Here is a 22,694-nt window from a genome sequence, read left to right as displayed (position 1 = left end):
GTTGTTGTTAAGAATGTATGATGATCAGGCTTAGTTAGCTATCATCTAATATCATATACTACATAATAAAAGAAAGACCCAAAAGTCATGGTTGTGCCAAGTGGCTATCTTCTCTCCATGACAAATGATAAAATTCTTATTAATTTTTCTTCTTTTTTTAGAATCAAACTCTTATTAATTAGGCCAATTCATTTTAAGTGAAAGTCTATTAGCTAAGTTTCAAGAAATTTAAAAATTCACTAACGTGGTGGGTGGTCTAGTGGATAGGTCTTGGCTAACAAGACTTAGGTCTTGGGTTTGAGTCCCCCTCATCTCCAATAGTGAGCATGTTGGTGTCTATCTCCCTTTATATTGCCCTGGATGCGTAGGGTGCACTTGCCATGCACCCTCCCTTCCTATGCATTTTTTTTTATCTTACAAAGTTAAAATTAAAATTCTATTCCAACTATAGTTTAGTATATAGGTAAAACTCTATTGCTAGGTTCGAGAAATTTAAAATTGTACTTCAATTAAAATTCTGTTTAAAAAAATGTTAAGAATTTTAAAATTTTTTTTTAAAGTTTATTTTAATTATTTTGATCATCTATTAATAGTTTTGTATTTTATTGTAATAAATCCACATTAGATACACCAAGTAGCTCAATATATGTTTGCATTTTAATAATTTTATCTTAGGTGAAACTCCATTAAAATTTCAAGTGGCTAACTAAAATTTTGAAAATATCTATTATATAGAATTTTTAATTAATTCGTGTATCGCACAAGCATACTAGCATACCATGATACTACTAGTATTTTATATACGGGAAGATGAAAGAATATTTAATTTTGAAAATTCAAGAATATCTCATATCCCATTCAAGTGGCATAATTAATTTTGCACAAATACATAATCCTACAGCTAAAAGACTTTCATTCACATACACCAATTGGCATCCGCTTTTGCACAAATTTATAATCCTGCTACAACTAAAAAACTTTTATTCTGCCACTTATAGGTCACTCTTATTCCCAATAATATGTTCATAAATTGTGTGGTGGTCTATAAAACTTTGGTGGCTATTAAGAAATGATAGACTTTTAAGTTTTGACAAAGAAGAACATATATCGATGGAATGTGACCCAAATTATTGTGTTTTATTTGTGGTAGTCATAAGAAAGCTATTATTCATGCTATCAGATTAAGAGGTTCTGTTAGAGCAAGAAATGTTGGCAAAGGTATGGATGGTTAATAACAGCTTTTTACTTGGTTTGATTAATGGGGTTAATTTGACTTCTAAATTTGTTGTGAGAATCTATTACTTTAAAATAGTCTCCTTTAAATTTTTCCACAAATGATGGCGCATCTGGAAATGGAGAAAGAAATCAAATTTTACCTTCCTTAACATCTCATTAGATTTTATAATTTATCTCATACTTATAGACCCTTCCATATTATCAAACGAAAAAATTATGTAGTTTAATGCTAAATCCTAGGCTGATTGTGTCTTTGATGGTTGCTCTAGTGTGGAATAATTGATGAGGAGGAGATATCTATTAGGAAATTACCTCAAATTTAAATTGTGACTTGGAAAGCTAATTGGGTTTCCCAGTTGTTGAAGGGAAATTTAATTTGGTTATTTTTGGGTTTCTTTAATGTAAAAGGAAAGACTATTTCTTGGTGTGAAGGAAAAGTCTATTTCCTGTCAAAAAAGTATTATATTTCTTGTCTACAAAGAAATAGGAACTTGAAGTCTTATAAATAAATAATGCTACAAAGAATTTGATGGCTTTGGCCCAAGGATTCTCCCTATGGGGGAGAGAGAAAATAGAGCATGAAATAAGAGAGAGAAAAAAAAAAGATTTTTGCTTGAGAGGTAACCCAAGGAGAGATACAATAAGGTTTGGGTTTGTTGACAACGTTTTTTGTAAAGCACACAAATTAAGGAGAATTTGTGAGACTTTGTTTAATGTTGAAAAGTGAAGAAAGACAAAGAGATAACACATCCAATGCTAGTTACGTGAATAGAAAAAAAGAGAGCAGCCACGAGTGAGCCGTTAGAAGAATAAGAAGAAGAAACCACATTGAGCGCAGTGAGATGCATGTGAGAGCAAAAAAAAAAAAGAAAAGTAGAGAGTTTTTTTTTTAATTTTTTTTAAAGCCTTGAAATATACACAAGAGATATTGTAGTTGATTTGATAATAGTGAATTGATTCAAAGCTTATCCCATGTGATTGCTATTTTGCTTGGTAATTGTGGTGATAATATTTTTTGAGAATTGATTAAAATTGTTAATTAGCTTTCTTAATTCACACAAGACTAAAATTGGGACCCAACAATATCTAATAGAACTTTAATGAGAATAATAAATGAGACATTAATAATAACAATAATTTATTTATTTAATTATAATGTTAATTATTTTTTGGACAAAATTTGGCAACAAATTTAATTGTAGCTTAAAGTTACAACTTCACTCAATATTTTTTTTATTGAATGTGAATTTTAATAAATCCACTATTGGATGACATGTTCTTCTTAAATCCTTTATGTTTGTTTTAAATCCTACATGCTTGTAAAATTTCTAGAAGATCAAAAATCAATAACTATGTCATCAATCAAATGTTTAAATTTTAAGTTTTTGTAATATAAAATTATACATAAAAAATAAGTTTATGAATTGAATAGTAAATAACATTCGATTTGCACTAAATTTGACATGAGTGTTAAGAACATAAAGAACATGTAATTCAATAGTTATATTTTTAAAATATATAGCAATATTAATTTTTTGAATGAATTAGGCTATAACCAGTCCAGCTTTGTCCTTATTTTTTAAATACAAGTGTTACCCTAGCCTTTCGAGAATTGCTAATTACATGCCACGTAATGACGGTGGATTTTTGACAATGACATGCACATTTTACTTATTTGATTTACAATTGTACTAAGTAATTTAAAATAAGAGTTTTAAATCGCCCTCCACCCCACCCCCCCACCCAAAAGCTCAATAGCTGTCATTAATTTATATTGTTAATCTTAATAGATATAATTTCTATTGTTATAAAATTTCGGAAATTTTAATCCAATATAAAAACTGTATCAATTGTAATTAACCAATCTTTTAGTTTTATTTTTAATAAATAACCATATTTACTATTTAAGTTGTCCATAAAATTAATTACCCTTAACTTCAAATAAGTATACCCAAATTCTTGCTAATAAAGGAACATATAAAGAAAAAAAATACCCACACTAATTGGCTAGTATGTGGTAATAACAATCTTATTTTGGAATCTTGCTTAGCACCAACTATTGCTGCAACTTATTATCATCATCATTATTATTATTTGAGAAGCCAGACGGGAAGGACAAGGCAGGAGTTTATTAATAAAACCAAAACAGACAAATAATACGAGCATGAAAGAGAATTTTCATTCAAACTCATTTGGAGAAAAGTTTCTCTAACTCACCGTATGGCAACAACTTAATCGGCCTTTATTTGTACTATTAATCAAACAATCTATTTAACAATCACATGCCTTGTTAAAATGAATTAATGCAGTAATTTTGATCTTATAATATAGATAAATATTATATCTACAATATTTTGACAACAAAGTTTAAGTGGTAGGTCTTTCTCAAAAAAAAAAAGTTTAAGTGGTAGGTATGTTGTTATTAGTAGGCAAAAAAAAAAAAAAATTTCAGTGGTTGGTTAAATTAGAACAAATAACAACTTATCACCTATAATTTGTTGTAAAAATATTATAGACATAACATATCTCTAATGCAAATTACTCAAATTGCCCAAACAATAATAGCTATAAGGATATTTACACGTGGTAAGAAGCCAAAAGTCACCATCAATGAGGCCAAAATTCACTATCTCCATTAATTATTAGCCAACCAACATGCATAACTCTAACAAATATGCTAAACTACTACAAATTCTATTATGAACTGAGGTGACAATAAATATAATTAGTGAATTTTAACAATATAATAAATGAATGTCTTACTTGATAAGATTTTTGTAATTGACCTTTTAAGACCATAAACAAATCATTTGAGAAAATAAATGCAACTATTAATGGAGTGGAAAGATAGCTTCCATTCCATTAAGCAACAACCAATTTGTCAAGTCTTTACTTGGTTACTCCCTCTTTCCCATCCTACAGAAGAATGAGAAATTGAAGCTGGTTTTAGACTTCTAGTCACGAGCTGGTCTAGCAATGAATGTCACAATAGGTTCACTCAGGCATGGCCGCACACGCGCGCACAGATTGCAAAAATACAGATTAAAGGTTACAAAATTCCAGTGGCAAGAAACAGCTGAAAAGGAGATGCTTATGCAAACATACAAGACCCGTGGTAACTGGTAAGAATATCTATCATAGCTAGGTACTGAAAACTTGTATAGAGGATGGGAAACCCACATTGAAACCATGAATGCCTCAAAGCTTCAAATCAAAGAGTTGTTCAAAAAGTTTGTGATTCTATAATCTGATGCAACATATTTCTAGTTTCCATGATCAAGCTCAATATATCATCTGAAGTTCATTTTACTTTAGCACAGATGGCAACTGTTGGTGAACAGCTGAAGTAAGTATTCGTCAACTAGTTCCCAAAACGGTAACAAAACAAAAGAATTTTTTGGCTTGCAAGTAGTAATCATTAGTCTTTCTCAAAATAAAAGAGGACATCCTCAAGTGGTTAATATATACGATGCTCAAACCACTATGAAGAAGAGAACTACAACCAGTAGTGAAATAAAACACCAGAGCAATTTTCCGGTGTCATGCTCGAAGCAAAGAATTTTTGGGAGGAAGAATTGAAAGGGAGCAGAAACAATCATAAGCAACCTATAACAAATTCAATCATAGGCTTAATAAGACCATAAAAACATAAGCACCTTCTAAAACTAATCGTATTCCATATTGTAGCGGACTTCTTTATTACAGTAAAAATATACACCAATAAAAATATTAAGGGATAAAAGCACAAAAAGAGAGGGAAAAGACTTAATTACTCGCATCATGTCAATTGTGTCTTGGAAATCATGTTCACAACGGTTCTAAATGTATGATGATTGAGGTCACTAGTACTCTTATTATGTAATCCAAAAGTTATCTTATTGTTTAAACCTGTCTTCTGCTTCTCCACACTTATTATGACGACAATGAACTAAAATATAACAAGAAAGAACTTTAAAGACCATAAAATACATTGACACAGAAGAAGGAAGAATGATGTCGCAAACAATCCAACCAAAAGTACAACAGCATCAGATCACTCAAAAAAATAAAATGGACAATATATCTGTTTTTCTTTTGCCCTCTTTCCCTGCAATCCAAGTAGTAATATGCTCTCTTTAAAAACAGTACAGAAAATTCAAGTAAGGAATTTGGGGGTTCCAGATGTCTGCAACTAAATATCCCCCTAACATTTACCATATGACAAGGAAACTGAAGATGTCAGTTAATAGTTACCTTTAAAATAATGATAATAATAATAATAATAAAAGTCACTAAATTTTAAGGGTGAAATATAGAGCTAAAGGCAACTTAAATACTGTAACAGTATTCCAACAATCTTCTTAATAAACATTTGCCACATTAATTACTCGTATAAATGCAAAAAGAAGAATTCTAAGACTGATATAGCAAAGGAGTATGTTACACTTGGACAGAAAGCAAACTTTCTTTCGTGCTAAACAGAAAGACTTGGTTTATGTATGAGTAATGGTAATATAACTAATCAGATGAAAGCTACTGCAGAACCAGCATACCCCAATTCCTTGAATAGAGGCTTTAACTATGACTATTAATTTAGAGACCAAAATTACAAGCCTGGATAAACTCCATTTCATAATCAACATACTTTGTCCAAAGTGGCCGAAACTGAGTTATGGCAATGTCAAGCCATGGCTTCATATTCCCATTAAAGTGCACCACCGCAGCGTTGCGGATCTCTTCCGCGCTAATGCTTGGATTGTAACCAAGTCCCAGAACATGCCATGACTTGTCCAATGGCTTCGTTGTTGAGTAAAATGTGATTAGACCTGGGGGCAATGTACCCAACTTCCACAAGGTGCGGTTCTCATTCTGCAGCAATATCACCGTAATAGGTTAATAATGATAACTCCAATAAAGTCTCTACTCATAAAAAAAGAGGGGGGTGGCGGGTGGGGAGGAGGGAACAGTATAACCAAACCCACAAAATTGCAAAACAGAAAAAATTAATCACAATGAAACTAGGATGTTCAATAAAGTTTTTTTTTTTTTTTCCCTTCTTTTCAAAGTTATAGCCTCTAGCAGTTTATCTTTTCTTCTTTATTTTTTTATTTTTGTATTTATAGATACAATAGATTTGAATTCATAATGATTGCTATTTCTCATCAGGCCAAGGCACCCATTGGTTTTTGGTGCAGATGGGATTCAAAGCCAATTCCCTTATTCAAAGATAAGGGAGTCTACCAGTACCCACCTATGGCAGTGTTGATATCCCCACATCATTAATCATTCAGTTTAAGGTATTTACTAAGACAACTAAAGGCAGTGCGTTTAGAAAGTGACAAAGCAAGATCAATTCGTTCAAACTAGTGCATCGTCACAATTTGCAAGCAAAACAGGTTGGATGGTAAATTAATATGCACTAAGTACCAATGTTAGACACCAAATGTTGCTCAAGCATGTTAAAATGATGTAAAATTAGCAAGGGGAAAAAATCAAATCATTACCAGATTCTGCCAGTAATGATACTCTTCAGTGCACTTCTCCCTCCTCCAAGCATCCAAATCAAAGAAGTTCATGCCATAAGCCCATGCACAAGCTTTCGGGTTAAACTTCTCCTTAATCAAAGGGTGTGAGAAATTCATGTACTGTGCATATCGATGGAACGACCCAAAACAAGTCTCTACCGCCCCATTCACTTTCCCATCCATATCTATCTCCCACAACCCTGTCAAGTCTTTCTGAACCACTATATCATCATCCAAGAACAAAATCCTATGCAATTTCGGGTACATTTCTGGCAAGTAAAACCTCAAGTGATTCAATATGGACAAATACTTTGGGTTCCTGAACTTCATGTTGGTGGCATCTTTCGTTGCATTCTCGAGCTTACTATTGAAGTAAAATTGCTGCAATTTCGAAGACTCCAATTGCTTAAGTACAGGCACATATGAAGAGTTCAAGAACTTGTAATCCTCAACTGCCTTCACTTCAATGTGTGCTCCATTGTAGTCCTTCAATTTGAACATCACTTGCATTGCACCGAGATTCATCTTATCAGTCACAACATGAAAAACATGTTTCCATGGCTCCTTCGAGTTCTTCACCAATGAATTCACCACCACCGACGCCGCGAGCACGTTATCGGAGAAAATAGCGTAATGGTAAAGATTCGGATCCTCAAACTCCGGTGGAGTCTCCTTCCCTTCATCCGAATAATTCTCTGAATGCGCAATCCGCTCTTGCATCAATCGCATTGCGAGGCAATGCAAGCTTTTCGGGATCGATTTCGCGGCAATCAAGCTCGAGAAAGCTCCTTGCTTCTTCGCCTTTGTTAACTGCTCATTCAATCCGAAAATCGTGTCCTTCAACTTCTGGATCTTCAATTGATTATCGAAAGACTCCTTCGCGTCCGCAATCGCTTGTCTCGTCGCTCTGATCCGCTCCTTCACTTCCTTCTCGAATTGCCGCAACACCGATTCATCAATGGAGGCCGCATCGGTTTCGAATAAAGCACGATAAGATTGTTTTGCAAGAAGATCACTGTAGTTCCTCGACAGATCTGTGAAGTTCCTGACGAGTTTCGTGTTTTCAAGCTTGAGCTTTCGAGCATAGTGCGCGTATGCCAAAGCCAGAGATCGATGATCTTCAGCTTGCTTTCTGATCTGATCTAATCGAGGCTTGAGAGGATCCGATTTCAACGCTAATACTGCTCTTCTAGTACTTCCAAATCTACGCGAACCAGACTTGAATCCCTAATTAACACAAATCCACCCCAAAAAAAAATTATATAACAAAATTTTCACACATTTACAGTAAAAATTCAACACTAGAAACATGCTCGTTTCCCGAGAAAATCAAAATAAATATAATTTTCTTCTAATTATATTTCCGATCCGAAATCGTAAGATCCGGAACTCACTTACTTCAATTAAAAAAAAAAAAAAATGAGAACTTGCTAAAAATGAAATAAATATATATAGAGACAAAACTGTTTGTTTCTCGGGGAAAAAAAAAATAAAATCAAAATAAATATCATTCTTCGAATTACATTTCCGAAACAAAAATGAAACTAAGCGATGAAACTCATTCACTTCAATTAAACCAATATTTCTTAAAAAAAAATTGCTTGCTAAAAAGACAAATACATAGAAATCTGATTGTTTCTCGGGAAAAAAAAATCGAGATCTAAAGAGAGAGAGAGAGAGAGAGAGAGAGAGAAGGGAGACTTACGAGGTGGTGGAGATGGGAAGCGTGGGAGTGAGAAGTGAAGAAGAAAGAGAGAGTGAGGAAAAGAGAAAGAGAGAGAAGAATGGCGGAGGCTAATAGTCTGAACCTCAACATATTCCCGATTCGGTGTCCGTGAAAGTTCGCCATTTTCGCAAAGCTTAGCTTTTTTTGCTTTGCTTTGATGTGTGGATCTTTGAGATATTTGATAATCGAACTGTGTGGAAAGTGTGAAGTGCGATTTGTGATTTGGGATTGTGATTGGGATTTTTATTTTAGTGTTTGCTATTGCTCTCGCACTTTGAGTTTGATGATGAGTGTCCCATTCGTATCTCTGAGAGAGAGAATGAGAGAAAGAGAGAGATTATTATTAATAATAATTTAGATACTCCTACTGGTTACACTAATTATTTTTATATAAGAAAAAAACAAAATGGTTTGTTTATTTATATGTGCTAACTGGCGGGTGTGACTATAACGCGGGATTGGCGGTGATGATTTTTTTTTCTTTTATAATTACGAAGAATTTAATTAGTATTAGGTTACAATGATTGCTCTGTATTTATTATTATCATATTAAAATATTGATTTTTACTTTTTTTTTTTTTTTTTTGAGGGGATGATTTTTACTAGTTTGTTGACACTTTTTGTATTTTTAATTAAAACGTCCCTAATTCAAATTATTACTAGAATTGCATTTGTTTATTTTTTAAAGAAAAAGTTAATCAATATTTTATGAATATTGGTTTATATTTTTTTTTAATTTTTATTGGGAAATTTTTTTTGACTTTTTTTGAGGTTTTATTATATGACCAATGTTAGAGGTTCAAATTTTTTTACAATTTTTTTTTACAAACTACTGATATGATGAATAGTTATTAATAAATAAAAAAATGATGTTAATGGTAGATCTAAATAAAAATTAATAAAAAGCCGGACATATTAACAGTTTATAAAAATATTATAAAATAGTTTATAACTGTAATATTATTTTTATTATATTTTTAATATCAAAATTTTTCTTAAATTATTTATTATTAAATTATTTAATAATCTATTACTAAATGTACTGATAGACTATTTTTTCTTTATTCTAATTTCTTAAATAGAATGATTTTTGTTTTCTAAGGTGATTGACAAATCACGTGGAGGCAGGACCGGAGAGGAGACCTAGCCAAACTCTAAGACGTAGAATTATAAAGTGAAGCTTATCTGTCATTGTCAAAACCACTTGAATTATAAAAGAAGTTCTATACTCTTATGGACGTAGAATGTTAATATTTTGTTGCTGTAGCCTCGTAGTCGTAGGCGAGCACTATGAGATTAAAAAAATGTCTTTCTTTGTTATGTTATACTATCATTCTATACAATTTTTTTATTAGATTAGTATTTTAAATTTTATTAATTATATATTTTCTTTTTTTTATTCACGTAATTTTTTTTTGTATATATGTTTTGCATACAGTTAAAAATATTTAATGATGAGATGAGAAGATAATTATTGGTCTCTAAATTTTTTTTTTTGATATTTTGCTAGCAATAATAATATAACAAGAGTATAAGACAATAAAGATAGAGACTTTGAACGGTTAATTTGAAATTGAAAAATGGAGAAATGATAGCTTTCTTCAGTCTCCTCTCATATTTATTGTGAATCCTACCAAAAACTTTATAAGTAAATCTCACAATAAATGTAAGAGAAGGGAGCAATATTTTTCATTTAAAGTACCTAAAAATTACTCTTGACAATATACTCTTTGATTAAAAAAAATTTAAAAATTATGCTGTACAAATAAATATAACTTTAACCTAACCTTTTTTTCTCTTGAAACCAAACCCATAAATTCTGTAATTGGGCCTGTCATGGAATGGATTTGATACTATATTTGCTCTTTCAGTTCCAAAAAGAATTGTTCGTACAGCTTCTCATTCGGCTTGATAAAGAATTTCATAAAAACAATAATAATAATAATAATAATAATAATAATAATAATAATAATTGAATAAAAAATGGTTAATTGTATGTCGGCAATACAAATAATGTCAACCATAGCGGCTGTGTTATTGGTTACAGCTATATATACTCTATTATCAATTTATCATTATGTCAAACAATTTTTGAAAATTTTGTTCAGCCCCCGTTGAAAAGAAAGAGTCAAGATTTTGTTCATGATAGTTGATCTTCCCCTAATCCAATACTAAGAAACTATGTACGGTTTTTTTACATCCAAAATTGACTCATCATTGATTGAATCCTTGACTTTAACCTAACTTTTGATTAGTATGCCTAATAAAGTTTAATGATAGATTAATATCAACCAAGTTCCATAAACAACTTGGCATACAAGGTTTGTATAATAAATAAACCAACTCTTTTCTTATGCAAATTTTTTCTTTTACTCGTTTTTCTTCTTCTTCTTCTTCTAATTATTATTATTATTATTAACTAAGGGCATAATATATGCACACCAAGAGTATGCTGTAGTTGTATGCAAATGAATGAATTTCCTAACAAAATGAATTTCTAACCTAAACTTGTGATTTCATATGAGAAAGGTAAATATACATGCTTCTCAGAAGAAAAAAAAAAAAAAAAAGGTAAATATACATTACTAAACACTTTTACACTAAATTAAGTAATATTTTGATGGAGAAAGAAAGACACACCTACTTTTATTACAGAAAGTAAAAACCCTACCTTTTTAGGTAACAAAAAAAAAAAAAAAAAAATAATAATAATTTTTAAATTAGTAAACAAGTTAAAGTTTGGATACCTAAAAACCTTTGGACATTTACGTTTTATGTGTCAATATAGCTCAAATGCTATTTTAACACCAAAAATACTAAATAAACCCCAATACATCAAAGGTGCCAGATCTATAATTTTTTAATACTTAGTTACAGTAAACTGTTATCTCTAGCAATTTATTGTAGCTAGATGGTAAACACAAAAAATGTTATTTAAATGAGAGAGAGAGAGAGACTTGAGTGGTAAAATAAAAAATAAAAAAGAATATTTAAATGAAATGGTAAAATAATAGAGTATGTGATGTTAGATGTATTGTATAAAGTGATATGTTAAAATAGATAAAGTTATTTTTTGAGTTACTAGAAACTAAATTTTTAACGTGTGAATGCTTAATGGGTTTAAAAAAAAGAAGCTAAACTCATTTTAAAATTCCCAAACTATTACTATTAAGATTGGTTGGGTCAAGAAAATCCCACAAAACTAGTCCCATTACTTTAATCAAGCCAAGCTTTTAGGGACAAAACTACTCTTGGACTTGGGGGGACCCTCTTAGTTTCATTTATTTTTTAAAAAATTATTATATATATGTGTGTACTAATTTTAGCCATTTTCACAAACCGTTTTAATAACAAATTCTTATTGGTTCATATATGGACACGTCACACATATCAATTTTTTACTTACCAGTAATCACTTATCACATCAGTAATTTATAAAAAACTTGTAGCTCTATCATTTTCTTTATTTAAGTGACCATAAAAAAATTTATAGATCTAAAATCTAAAACAAAATATACAAGCCCCGAAAAAATAGCTCAACAAAAAAATTACTAATAAAAAAAAAATCTCAATTAACTAATTTTATCCAAAATAAATAATTCTGCCCTTTAAAAAGTTCTATACAAAAATAATTTTGTTCTCACCCACAAAAAAAAAAAAAAAAAAAAAAAAAATCTTAGCAGCTAAGTAGCAAAATCAGAGGTTGAAACCGCTGCACACAACCAACAGTAAAACTACCCCCCCCAACTCAAAGTTCTTGCTCCGTCCCTGCAAACTTTGTAATCTCTATGTATTAAAAAATTCAAAAAGTTAGTTATTGTCTTTTTCACTGTCAAAAATACTTCTAATTTAATTAACTTATCATTATTCCATGGAGGTTAAAATAGTAACTTAACAATAAATTAAAAATATTCCTATAAAAGAAAAACTATCCCATGTCCCTTACTCCTATATATATATATAATCCTATTAAAAAGTTCCTTCCTACTTCCTCTACCCCCGTGTTCTTATAAGTTAAAATTTATTTAAAAAAAAAAAACCTACCCATAGTTCCTATAAAAAAAACAAAAACTATCCATTCCCACGTCACATTTAAAAAAAAAAAAAAAAAAAAAAAAAACCTCATCGCACGCGCGAAACGCTTGTGATGAGGGTAGTTTAAATTATGTGATTTTGCTTTGTGTGTATGTTGGGTTGGTTTGACCCATGATTCCCCCACTTTATTTTGGTACAAGTCTGTTTGTCATATGCCGAGGAATAAAAAGTCTTTTTTTTTTTGCTTTTTTTTTTTTGTTTTTTTGTTTCATATGTGCTTGTGATGTCTAACAGGCCTATTGAGATTTTTCAATGATTTTTTTTTTTTTTTTTGCTTAATAAACTAAAATCGAGCCCTAAAAAAATAGAAGTAATTATGCTCTATTCTTTGAGATTTGAGGGAATGACATTCCACCCCCAACTTGAAAAAAAAAAAAAAAAATTCCCCCCATTGACATCCATTTGTTCAAATTTTGTCAAATTGATATTAAAAATGTTGTGCACTAATCTGCCATTTACTTAATGATAGATTTCCAAAATTATTCTCCCTTCTTGGGATTAAAATTCATTGTCTTGAATTTTTAACTAAAGAATATTTTTAATGGACAGAGGAGAGATTTGTCGTTGCAAGTCTTTTGGTGCTTGATAAACTTAATGTTTTAATTATAAATTTATCAATTACATTTTTACTAATCATGATTAAACTTTGTTAAATAAAATCTTATAAAAATTTAGAATATTCTATTACTAATATAAATAGATTATAAGAGTGTTATTTTTTTCCAAATCTTTAAAGGAGGGAGTGTTTTTTCTCTTCAAGTTTGGAGTGGAGTGTTACTTTCTCAAATCTTAACAGGGAAAATTGTAATTAACCAAAAAAAAAGAAAAGAAAAAGATAAACTAAAATTACTATATTATCAACAATGAGTAATTATTATCTTTTCTCTTAAAATATAAAAAAGAACGGAGTAATTAATGACCTCCAAAAAAAAAGTGAGCAAAACTTTCACCTATTTATTTTAAGGGTTTTTTTTTCACTTTATGTCCCATATGTTGTTAAAGCAATGTGTAAAGTTAATTACAAAAATTTATAAAAAAAAGTAAAGTTAATTAAAATTATTCGTACATTTGCAATTTGCACCTTGATCTTCAATATTTAACAATAAATACAATTTTATGAGATTAATATACAAATATCCCTCCATTGTTTAAAGTAGCAACTAAATTAACAGATAAGTGTGGGTTCCAGTTAACTCTACTAGTAAAGTCTTTGATGGACGAATAAGAGATTTGAGGTTTAATTCCCACCCACACAATCGAAAGCGAACACCATACGTTAAAATTCTCTCAAAAAAATAAAAAATAATAGATAAGTACTCTTCCTAAACATGCGAGTATTTGTAAGATATACTTTTATATTATAATTTTTTTGCAACTAGCATCTAATTATTAATCCTAAGATTAATCTAACAACCAATATAATAGTTTAGACACTAATTTGGGGGGTAGACATTTTAATATTGAAATAATGTGTTATAACTTTTTTTTTTTTTTTTTTTTTTTTTTTCAGAAAAATAATGTGTTATAACTTGATTGCAATATTTTGTAATTATGATACACATCATAAATACATAGTCTTTTTTTTTTTTACTTGTAGAATTTCAACCTATAGTCCACTCCATAATAATTGCTTTTATCATTAAGTTAAGTCACGAAACGATTTTTTGTGTAGGTGGCATTCAAGCCCTAGATTTTTTACTTGACAACAAAAGATTTTATCAATTGAGTTAATTAGAACTCAAAATACACCGTCTATTTTAATATGTATATCTATAATTCTATATTATTGAAAACATACGACTTTTTTATTTTCACTTTTCAAATGGTCCAAAATACACACATTACTTTAAAAACTTGTAAACACTACATTTAAAATTTAAAACAAATTTCTCATGTTCGTCACTTTTTTTTTGCATTGGAATGACTACTTATAATTACTTGTATTAAAAAAAATATTTTATACAATTTAAATAGAAGTTAAATATGAAGAAGTTCTTATAACTTCTTACACTATTATGATTAAAAAAAAAAAAAAAACCTTTTTTGCGCTAAAAATGGCCATAAACCTCTAAACTATCCAGAACAGTTCTTATTCTGTGTGGTTTTTCCAGCCTTAAAGAAAGAGAACATGGCAGGGATAGGACACCCTTGATCTAACCTTGTCCCATCTCATTGCCATATTTACTTTTCATGTAGAGTCTCGTGTATAATTAAGCTAATAAAATGGGCCAATTGACATCCACTTTCACTTCCATTTGAACCAATTTCCTTAGGCGTTATTGTCTTGGATAGAAGAAAAAGCCCATATATGAATTTTTAATGGAGACTCAAATGGACTTTAGTTTCTTTGTGGGTTATTGTCCTTTTTTTTTTGGCTGAATTATGGGTTATTGTCTTGGATTGAAGAAAAGGCCAATATTAAATTTTTAATGGAGACTCAAATGGGCTTTAATCTTTATGGGTTATTTGTCAACAAATGCTAAAGTTGTTATTTCCTTCAAGAAGCGCGATTTTGCATTTTACTTAAAAACGTTGTTTTGGGCATTATTTCAGAGTGGATCATGTTTGGAAATATGACTTTAGCACTTGAACTAGTGTTTTGAAAATGCAATATTTAAAAATCACTAGATACCAAATATTATATAAAATTTTCCATTTTCAGTAATAAATATTTATAAAAAGAAACTTTAATTTACGAAATTCTCCTATTTCTACAACTACCTTTTTACTACCCACTCCTCTTGCGTTAAGACATTTGGCAACCTCATCATTGATCTTCTTACAAAAATGTTGGGTAAATTATGAGTTTGGTTCCTAACCTTTATGAAGTGTGTCAATTTGATCTTAATGTTTTGAAGGTGTTAGTTTTGTCCTTAACTTTTGGGTATTATGTCAAAATAACTTCTGACATAAAGTGATGGATGAAAAATATTGACATAGAAATAAAATATTATTTTCATACCATGTAGGCTGCCGCGTGTACTGTCACGTCAATAAAAACTTAAAAAAGAAAGAAAGAAAGAAAAGATAATGTTCAAAATTGGGATCAAAGTCCCTAAAAAAATGGATCTCACGCACACACGGACACTGTCACACCAACGGGAAAGGTGAGCCACAGACTCCATCATTGCCACCACAGTCCCCAACGAACGATTAAAACAACAACAGTGGCACAACAACCACGAATTTATGATGAAGATCTAGGTCTCATTTTTTTTTTTTTTTTTTGAGAAACATCTAGGTCTCATTAAGTGCGATCATTTTTATATGTTTCATATTTTCCTTTTAATGTCATTCATCTTTGGTTAAAAAAACTCTATAAATTGTGTTTTGTCTCTTAGTGGATTTGTTGGCATGATTTATTTTTAAGAACAGAGTTCTCTAAATTAAAATGTTATTTATTAAAACTTATTAGTCATGTATTATAGACCAATATTTTTATTGAACTTTCCTATGTATTTTGGCAAGTGTTCATTCTATTTTTCTTAATTTTGATGACAAATAAGTCATTCACTCACCTAAGTATTTATTCTAATAATCATCATTATTGAATGTTTCCGTACATAAGCATAGGTTAAAACCAAATATCATATAAAGAGAGAATTCAGATTTGGTTTGGGATAAAAATTTAAATGCATCTCTCCTCTATATATTAAGAGGCTTGAGAAAGTTTGTTATCGCCTTTTCTACTTCCTAAAATATCCCTAATATGTTATTCCTTTGAATAACTGACTCCCACTTTTGAACGACTACGCAAACTTCCCACTAAATCAAAATCTCCCACAATCAATTACTACTTCTGCATATCTCTCTCTCTCTCCTTTACCTACTCTTCTACTCCTTTCTCAATTCCAAATAAATCCATCCTATTCCTATTTAAGACTCAATTTTTAAATCAAAATGAATTATACTGATTAGAAAAAAAAATATGGTCGGTGACTTACCGGTCTATCCCTCCATTCAACAATTTTTAAGAATTTTCTTCTCCATCTCTTGCCTTTCAATCCAAGCCCACGATGATGGTGACTAATTCTTAAGATCCCCTGGATTCCACATTTCCCCTTGTTTCAGTTTTTCTATTTTTTTCATCAATTTAACTACATTTCTAAATGAAAACTAAAACTTTGAAAACATGCAACATGAATCGAAGGAGAAATGCATACAAGGTTAGTAATGCAAAACTTGATTTAACTATAACATGCCATTAAAAAATGACACATAAAGTTGCAATCTCATCAAAAGATGAATAAAAGGATATGTTCAAATGAATTGTTTTTTTAATAAAGAAGTGTCATTGGAATTATAGTAAACTACATATTCATGATTATGTCTTTTCTTATGTTTGTTTCTGCTGCTCGATCGTTTATATTGGCAAGTGTTAAGTCTTTCAATGGTTCTATGTTTATATCTATTGGAACGGAAATCTCAAGTATAAAGAAGTTATGACTTATGAGTCATGCTGTGCATGCTTTTTCCAGTGGTAGAGTGAAACGGTTGTTTCATAAGTTTTATTTTTTCTTAGTAACAACTTTTTTATTACTTTTTTGTTTTTGTTTTGAGAAACAACTTTTTCCTTACTTAAATGAAAAGAATAATGATAAGCATCATTGTTAGACCTTTATTTTTGGTGTGTGTAAGAAGAATCATTGTTGGACCTAATAGATAGTCTTAAGTAAATGACAAATGAATGTAAATTTTTTATGCCTATACATAGTTTCACACTTTTATATATGACTTTAGTCTTGCCCTGTTAAGATTTATGAAGTAATTGGGATTTTGAGTAGGTCACTTTGAGGGGACCTAGGCCACCATTTGCAGAGAATGAGAAGAAACTAAGAGAGAGAGAGAGAGAGAGAGAGACTAATCAAGATATTATTTCTTAATGAATGAACTATAGCAGTGCCTTAGTCTCCTTATACATCTCATAATTGTAACTGCCTTTAACCAACTAACTAACTCCATCTAACTGACACTAACATCTGTTATGCACTACCTCACCATAATACTCTATGCACACTCACACGCATACACTTGCACATATATGCATATTCCCCAATGTTACTCTATACACAGCCCCACACACACACTTTGTACCAATAGATGCCTAACATTGCCCCCCTCCATTTAAAACACCTTGCCTACAAGGTGAGGGAATGACATATGAAGTTGGTGCGAAGACTCCCAAGTGGCATCATCTGAGGAACAACCTGACCATCGAGCCGGATTTGTGATTTGGAATTATGATTGGGATTTTTAAGTGTTTGCTATTGCTCTCTCACTTTGAGTTTGATGATGAGTGTCCCATTGTATCTCTTAGAGAGAGAGAGAGAGAGAGAGAGAGAGAGATTATTATTAATAATTTAGATACTCCTACTGGTCACACTAATTATTTATTTATTTATTTTATATAAGAAAACAAAATGGTTTGTTTATTTATATGTGCTAACTAGCAGGTTATTGGCGGTGATGAATTTTTTTACTTTTACAATTACAAAGAATTTAATTAGTAGTATTAGGTTACCATTATTGCTCTTTATTTATTATCATATTAAAATATGCTTATAAAAAAAATATTATCATATTAAAATATTGATCGATTTTTTATGTAGGATGAAGATACGTGCAACAAGTGATTTTATTAGTTTGTTGACACTTGATATTGCTAACTAAAATGTTTCGAATTCAAATTATCACTAGAATCACATTTGTTTATTTTTTAAGGAAAAAGTTAACCGATGTCTTAAGAATATTGGTTTAGAATTTTTTTTAATACTCCTTTTTAATGGGAAAAGAAATTTTTTTTTGACTTTTTTGAGGTTTTATTATATGAGTAATGCTAGAGATATAAACTATTTTACAAAATTTTTTAAAAATGACTGATGTAGTGAGTGATTATTGGTAAATGAAAAAGTGATGCTAATGGTGGGTCTAGATGAAAACCAATAAAAAGCTCAACACATCAACAATTTGTAAAAATATAGTAAAGTAATTTGTGATTGTAGCATTACTCTTATTATATTTCTAATATCAAAATTTTTCTAAAATTATTTGTTGTTAAATGTACTAATGGCACCCAATAAGCTGATTATTTTTTCTAACATAATCTAAGTGTATATGTATGTGAAGCTCCTTCTTGGAGAGTTGAACTCAGACCCTTGTCACCACACCCTACAAGCATTTATACTTATAGAGTGACCATCACGACAAAGGTGCACAATGATATTTTTTCTTTATTCTTAAATAGAATGATTTTTGTTTTTTAAGGCTATTGACAAATCATGTGGAGGCAGGACCAGAGAGAGACCAACCAAACAAAAAGACGTATAATTATAAAGTGAAACTTGGGTGTCATTGTCAAGGAATTTGTAGCTGTAGCCTCGTAGGCGAGCACTGCAAGATTAATAAAATGTCTTTCTTTGTTATATTATATCATTCTATATAATTTTTTTATTAGATTAGTATTTTAAATTTTATTAATTATATATATATATATATTTTATTCACATCAAATTTTTTGTATATATGTTTTGCATACAGTTAAAAGTATTTAATGATGAGATGAGAAGATAATTATTGGCCTCTAATTTTTTTGGATATTTTGCAAGCAATAATAATATAAGAAGAGTACAAAACAATATAGTTAGAGACTTGGATCCTTAATTTGACAATGAAAAATTCTTAAGTAATCTTGGAAGAGTCGGAACATGGAGCAATGACGCTTTCTCCTCTCATATTAATCATGGATTCAACTAAGAATTTTATAAGCCGACCCAATAATGAATGTAAAAGGAAGGCACATCATTTTCCATTTAGAATATCTAAAAATTACTCTTGACAACATACTCTTTGATAAAAAAAAATTATGCTATACAATAAACATGGGCGGCTCTAGTTATAGTTCAAGCGGTTCAAATGAACCCCCTAAGTTGGGCCAAAAAAAATTGTATATATAATTTTCTAAATTTTTTTTACTTGACCCTCTTAAAATAAAATTTTGACCCCTCTAAACCTAAACGTTTTTGTTTTGTTTTGTTTTTTTGTTTTTTTTGTTTTTTTTTTTTTTTTTTTTGCGCGCATTTGAAATAAACTTGAATATGATCATCTTGACAATATCTTGATCTTTTTAAATAGGAAAAAAAAAAAAAAAACTCCAATAACAAACTAATTTGATCTAAAATATGGGGAAAAAAATAGTAAGCCTAACAATAAAAGTATAAATTTGTTCATCTTAAATCTTAAAAAAAAAAAAAAAAAAAAACTCATTTAGATCTAAACAAATTTGAAATAAACTAAAAAGAAAAAAAGTTTATTGTATTTAGATCTCGTTTGGAGCTCACTTAAGAACATTAATTAATAGGTTTATTGTATTTAAAACAATAGATGATTTCAAAATTTTAATTTTAGTAAGAATAATTAGTATGTTCATTGTATTAAGCAACAATATACAATGAACTTCTAGTCTATCTTATATGAGAAACGCTATATTTACAACACTTTTACAACAAATCCTAAGTAGCAGATTGTTACTGATTGACAAAAAAGTAATTTCAGTAGTGGGCTTGGTTGGGCTTTGTGGAGCCTAGTTTTGTTTGATCCGGTTGATGACCTGACCCAACCCGAATAATAAAAAAAATTTGGCCCGTTTTGTAGCCCATTGTGAATCCTATGCGCAGGATGTAGAAAACGTAGCTTTGGTGATTAGGATTTTTGTTGTTGTTGTCGTTGTTAAGAGTGTGAAATACTGTACTGCCGCATTTTGTATTTTTCCCTAATTATAGTGAAAACACTGCAACTCTGTAGACGTAGGCAAATTGCCGAACCACGTAAACATTGTCTTGTGTGTGTGATTATTTTTCTTTGGCATGTGTTTTCTCTAATTTTTTGTTTCTCACAGGTTGGAAATTTCGGGTTTAATTCTCTACAGGTTTAAATTAAAACTAATAACAACTTATTACTAATATTTATTGGGATAGGATTGTAAAAATATTGTAGACGTAGTATTTCTCATCTTTTATTCTCTTGCTAGTACCTATTATGGATAAATTTGTAATAAGAAAATCATGTAGATCGCAAGATTCATTTTTTATAAAAAATACATCTTCTTACTGACTTCTCTAAAAATATATCCTAGAGCCACCAATGACAATAAACATAACTTGAACCTAATCCTCCTTTTTTTTCTCTTGAAACCAAACCAATAAATTCTGTAATTGGGCCTCTCATGTATTGGATTTGATACTATATTTTCTCTTTCAGATCCAGAAAGAATTTTTCATTGAGCTTCTCATTTGGCTTGATAAAGAATTTCATAAAATAATAATAATAATTGAATAAAAAATTGTTAATTGTATGTCGGCAACACAAATAATGTCAACCATAGCGGCTGTGTTATTGCCTTATTGGTTACAGCTATATATACTCTATCATAACCACGTCAACCAATTTTTGAAAATTTTGTTCTTCCCCCGTTGAAGAAAAAAAAGTCTAGATTTTGTTCATAATAGTTGATCTTTCCCTAACCCAATAATCAGAAAATATGTACGGCTTTTTTACATCCAAAATTCACTCATCATTGATTGAATCCATGACTTTAACATAACTTTTGATTAGGATGGCTAATCAAGTTTAACGACAGATTAATATCAACCAGCCTGGGATCAAGCCAATTCTTAATTCTTAATTTTAATGTTTTGTTCTTTTTCAAAAAAATAAAATAAAATAAAATAAAATAAGGTTTTGTTAATTTGGATTTAATTTAGTCCTCGAATTTTTTTTTTTTTTTCCCACTTCTAAGGATTTTCTCTTAATCAAATGATGGACTTAAGTCTAATGCTTGGTATTTGACTAAGTCTTGACTTAATTTTATATTTGGGTGAGATAATTTATTTAATCTTTAGGAAGAGTCTTCATTTTATTTTGGTTCCGTTCTTTAGGAAGAGTCAAGAACCATGTTTATTTGGAAATTCCTTTGATCTGATCTACAGACCCTCTCACCAATACTAACAACCATGCATGGATCCCGGGGTCAAGCCCAACCTGAAAACAAAACTCATTTGGAAACCCCGTATGCCCCACACCCAACCAGACATGGGCCAGAAAAACAACCCAAACAGTAAGACCTTGAATCCAAAGGTCATTGTCTTGGGTCATGCTGCTAACACTAAACCCATAAACCGTCCTCTTATTGGGGTAGCCTTGAATTCTCTAGCTTCTAGTTGCACCAGGCCATGCATGGCTATCATAGCCTCGTTATGGGCCAGAAGGTGAAGCGTTGTGGCGATTTCCTTGTGTTCTCATCTTTTAGTACTGTTTTCCTCCTTAACAGTGATTTTTTGGTCCAGCTAAGTTCCTCCCATATTCATAGCAATGGTGGTGTAGGTGCCCTCTTTGGCCATGGCTTTAGCTCCCACTTCTCAGGTGGGATCTCTCTAGTTGCCCTTGAAAATCTCTACTTAAGAGATGAGAGTGTATCGCCCTATTAGAGATGTTATGTTCACGATAGAAGAAATTGTCTCTATTCTAATTCTCGTTGTTAGAGATATTGCAAGTAAGCGAGTTGCCTAAAGATAAAGTAGAGAAATTGAAGAAGACTTTAAGTATGGGATGAGATATGGGTAGGTTTCTCTTGTTGTAGCAATGACACGAGTCAAACTTCCAGCTTCACTTGGGGCATCGTTAGTTTGGATATCTGGTGGATCAAATTTGGTTCAATCTTTGATCAAAGAAACTCTTCCTTCTTGGTTTCTATCAGTCCATGGATTAAGGTAGGAAGGTGGAGAATCTAGAGGTATGGTTGCGATGCTAGGGGGTTATGCGCTGGCATACTTTGCTGTGCTTTGTTGTACATTTGCTTGGGGAGTGGACTCATCATCACCAAACTTTGGATCACATTGCTGCTTATTATGATATTGTTACCGAGGAATGGATTCGTAAATGAGTGGGGATTTGCCTGACCATTTATTTGTCTTGTTCTTATCCAGTAGACACTTGATACCTATTTATTTGCCCATGATTTAATTAAGGAAGATGACTAGAATGACCATTCATATACCCAAAATTCATAATTGCATTACATGCATTAATTCATTCATTGCATATCATAAAAATGATCTTGAAATTCTAACGGTCGTGAC

At 30.6% G+C, this 22,694-nt stretch overlaps 1 protein-coding gene and 1 pseudogene across 1 annotated transcript; one reads left to right on the top strand and one right to left on the bottom strand.

Moving 5' to 3' along the window:
- Positions 1 to 5,528: 5,528 nt before the first annotated feature.
- LOC126699108 (galacturonosyltransferase 8) lies at positions 5,529 to 8,821 on the bottom strand. Its single transcript, XM_050396688.1, has 3 exons — positions 8,446 to 8,821; positions 6,720 to 7,967; positions 5,529 to 6,084 (listed from the first exon to the last, which is right to left on the bottom strand). Exons 1-3 carry the CDS (start codon positions 8,587 to 8,589, stop codon positions 5,809 to 5,811), a joined length of 1,668 nt encoding a protein of 555 aa, XP_050252645.1. The 5' UTR covers positions 8,590 to 8,821; the 3' UTR covers positions 5,529 to 5,808.
- A 12,827-nt stretch (positions 8,822 to 21,648) lies between these two features.
- On the top strand, positions 21,649 to 22,467 carry LOC126701210 (mediator of RNA polymerase II transcription subunit 33B-like; annotated as a pseudogene).
- Positions 22,468 to 22,694: the final 227 nt, after the last annotated feature.

The sequence above is a fragment of the Quercus robur genome, chromosome 9 (genome assembly GCF_932294415.1).
Source record: "Quercus robur chromosome 9, dhQueRobu3.1, whole genome shotgun sequence".
Classification (NCBI taxonomy): Eukaryota; Viridiplantae; Streptophyta; class Magnoliopsida; order Fagales; family Fagaceae; genus Quercus; species Quercus robur.
Note: the sequence above shows the minus strand (reverse complement) of the source record. Positions and strands in the feature narration are given on the sequence as shown.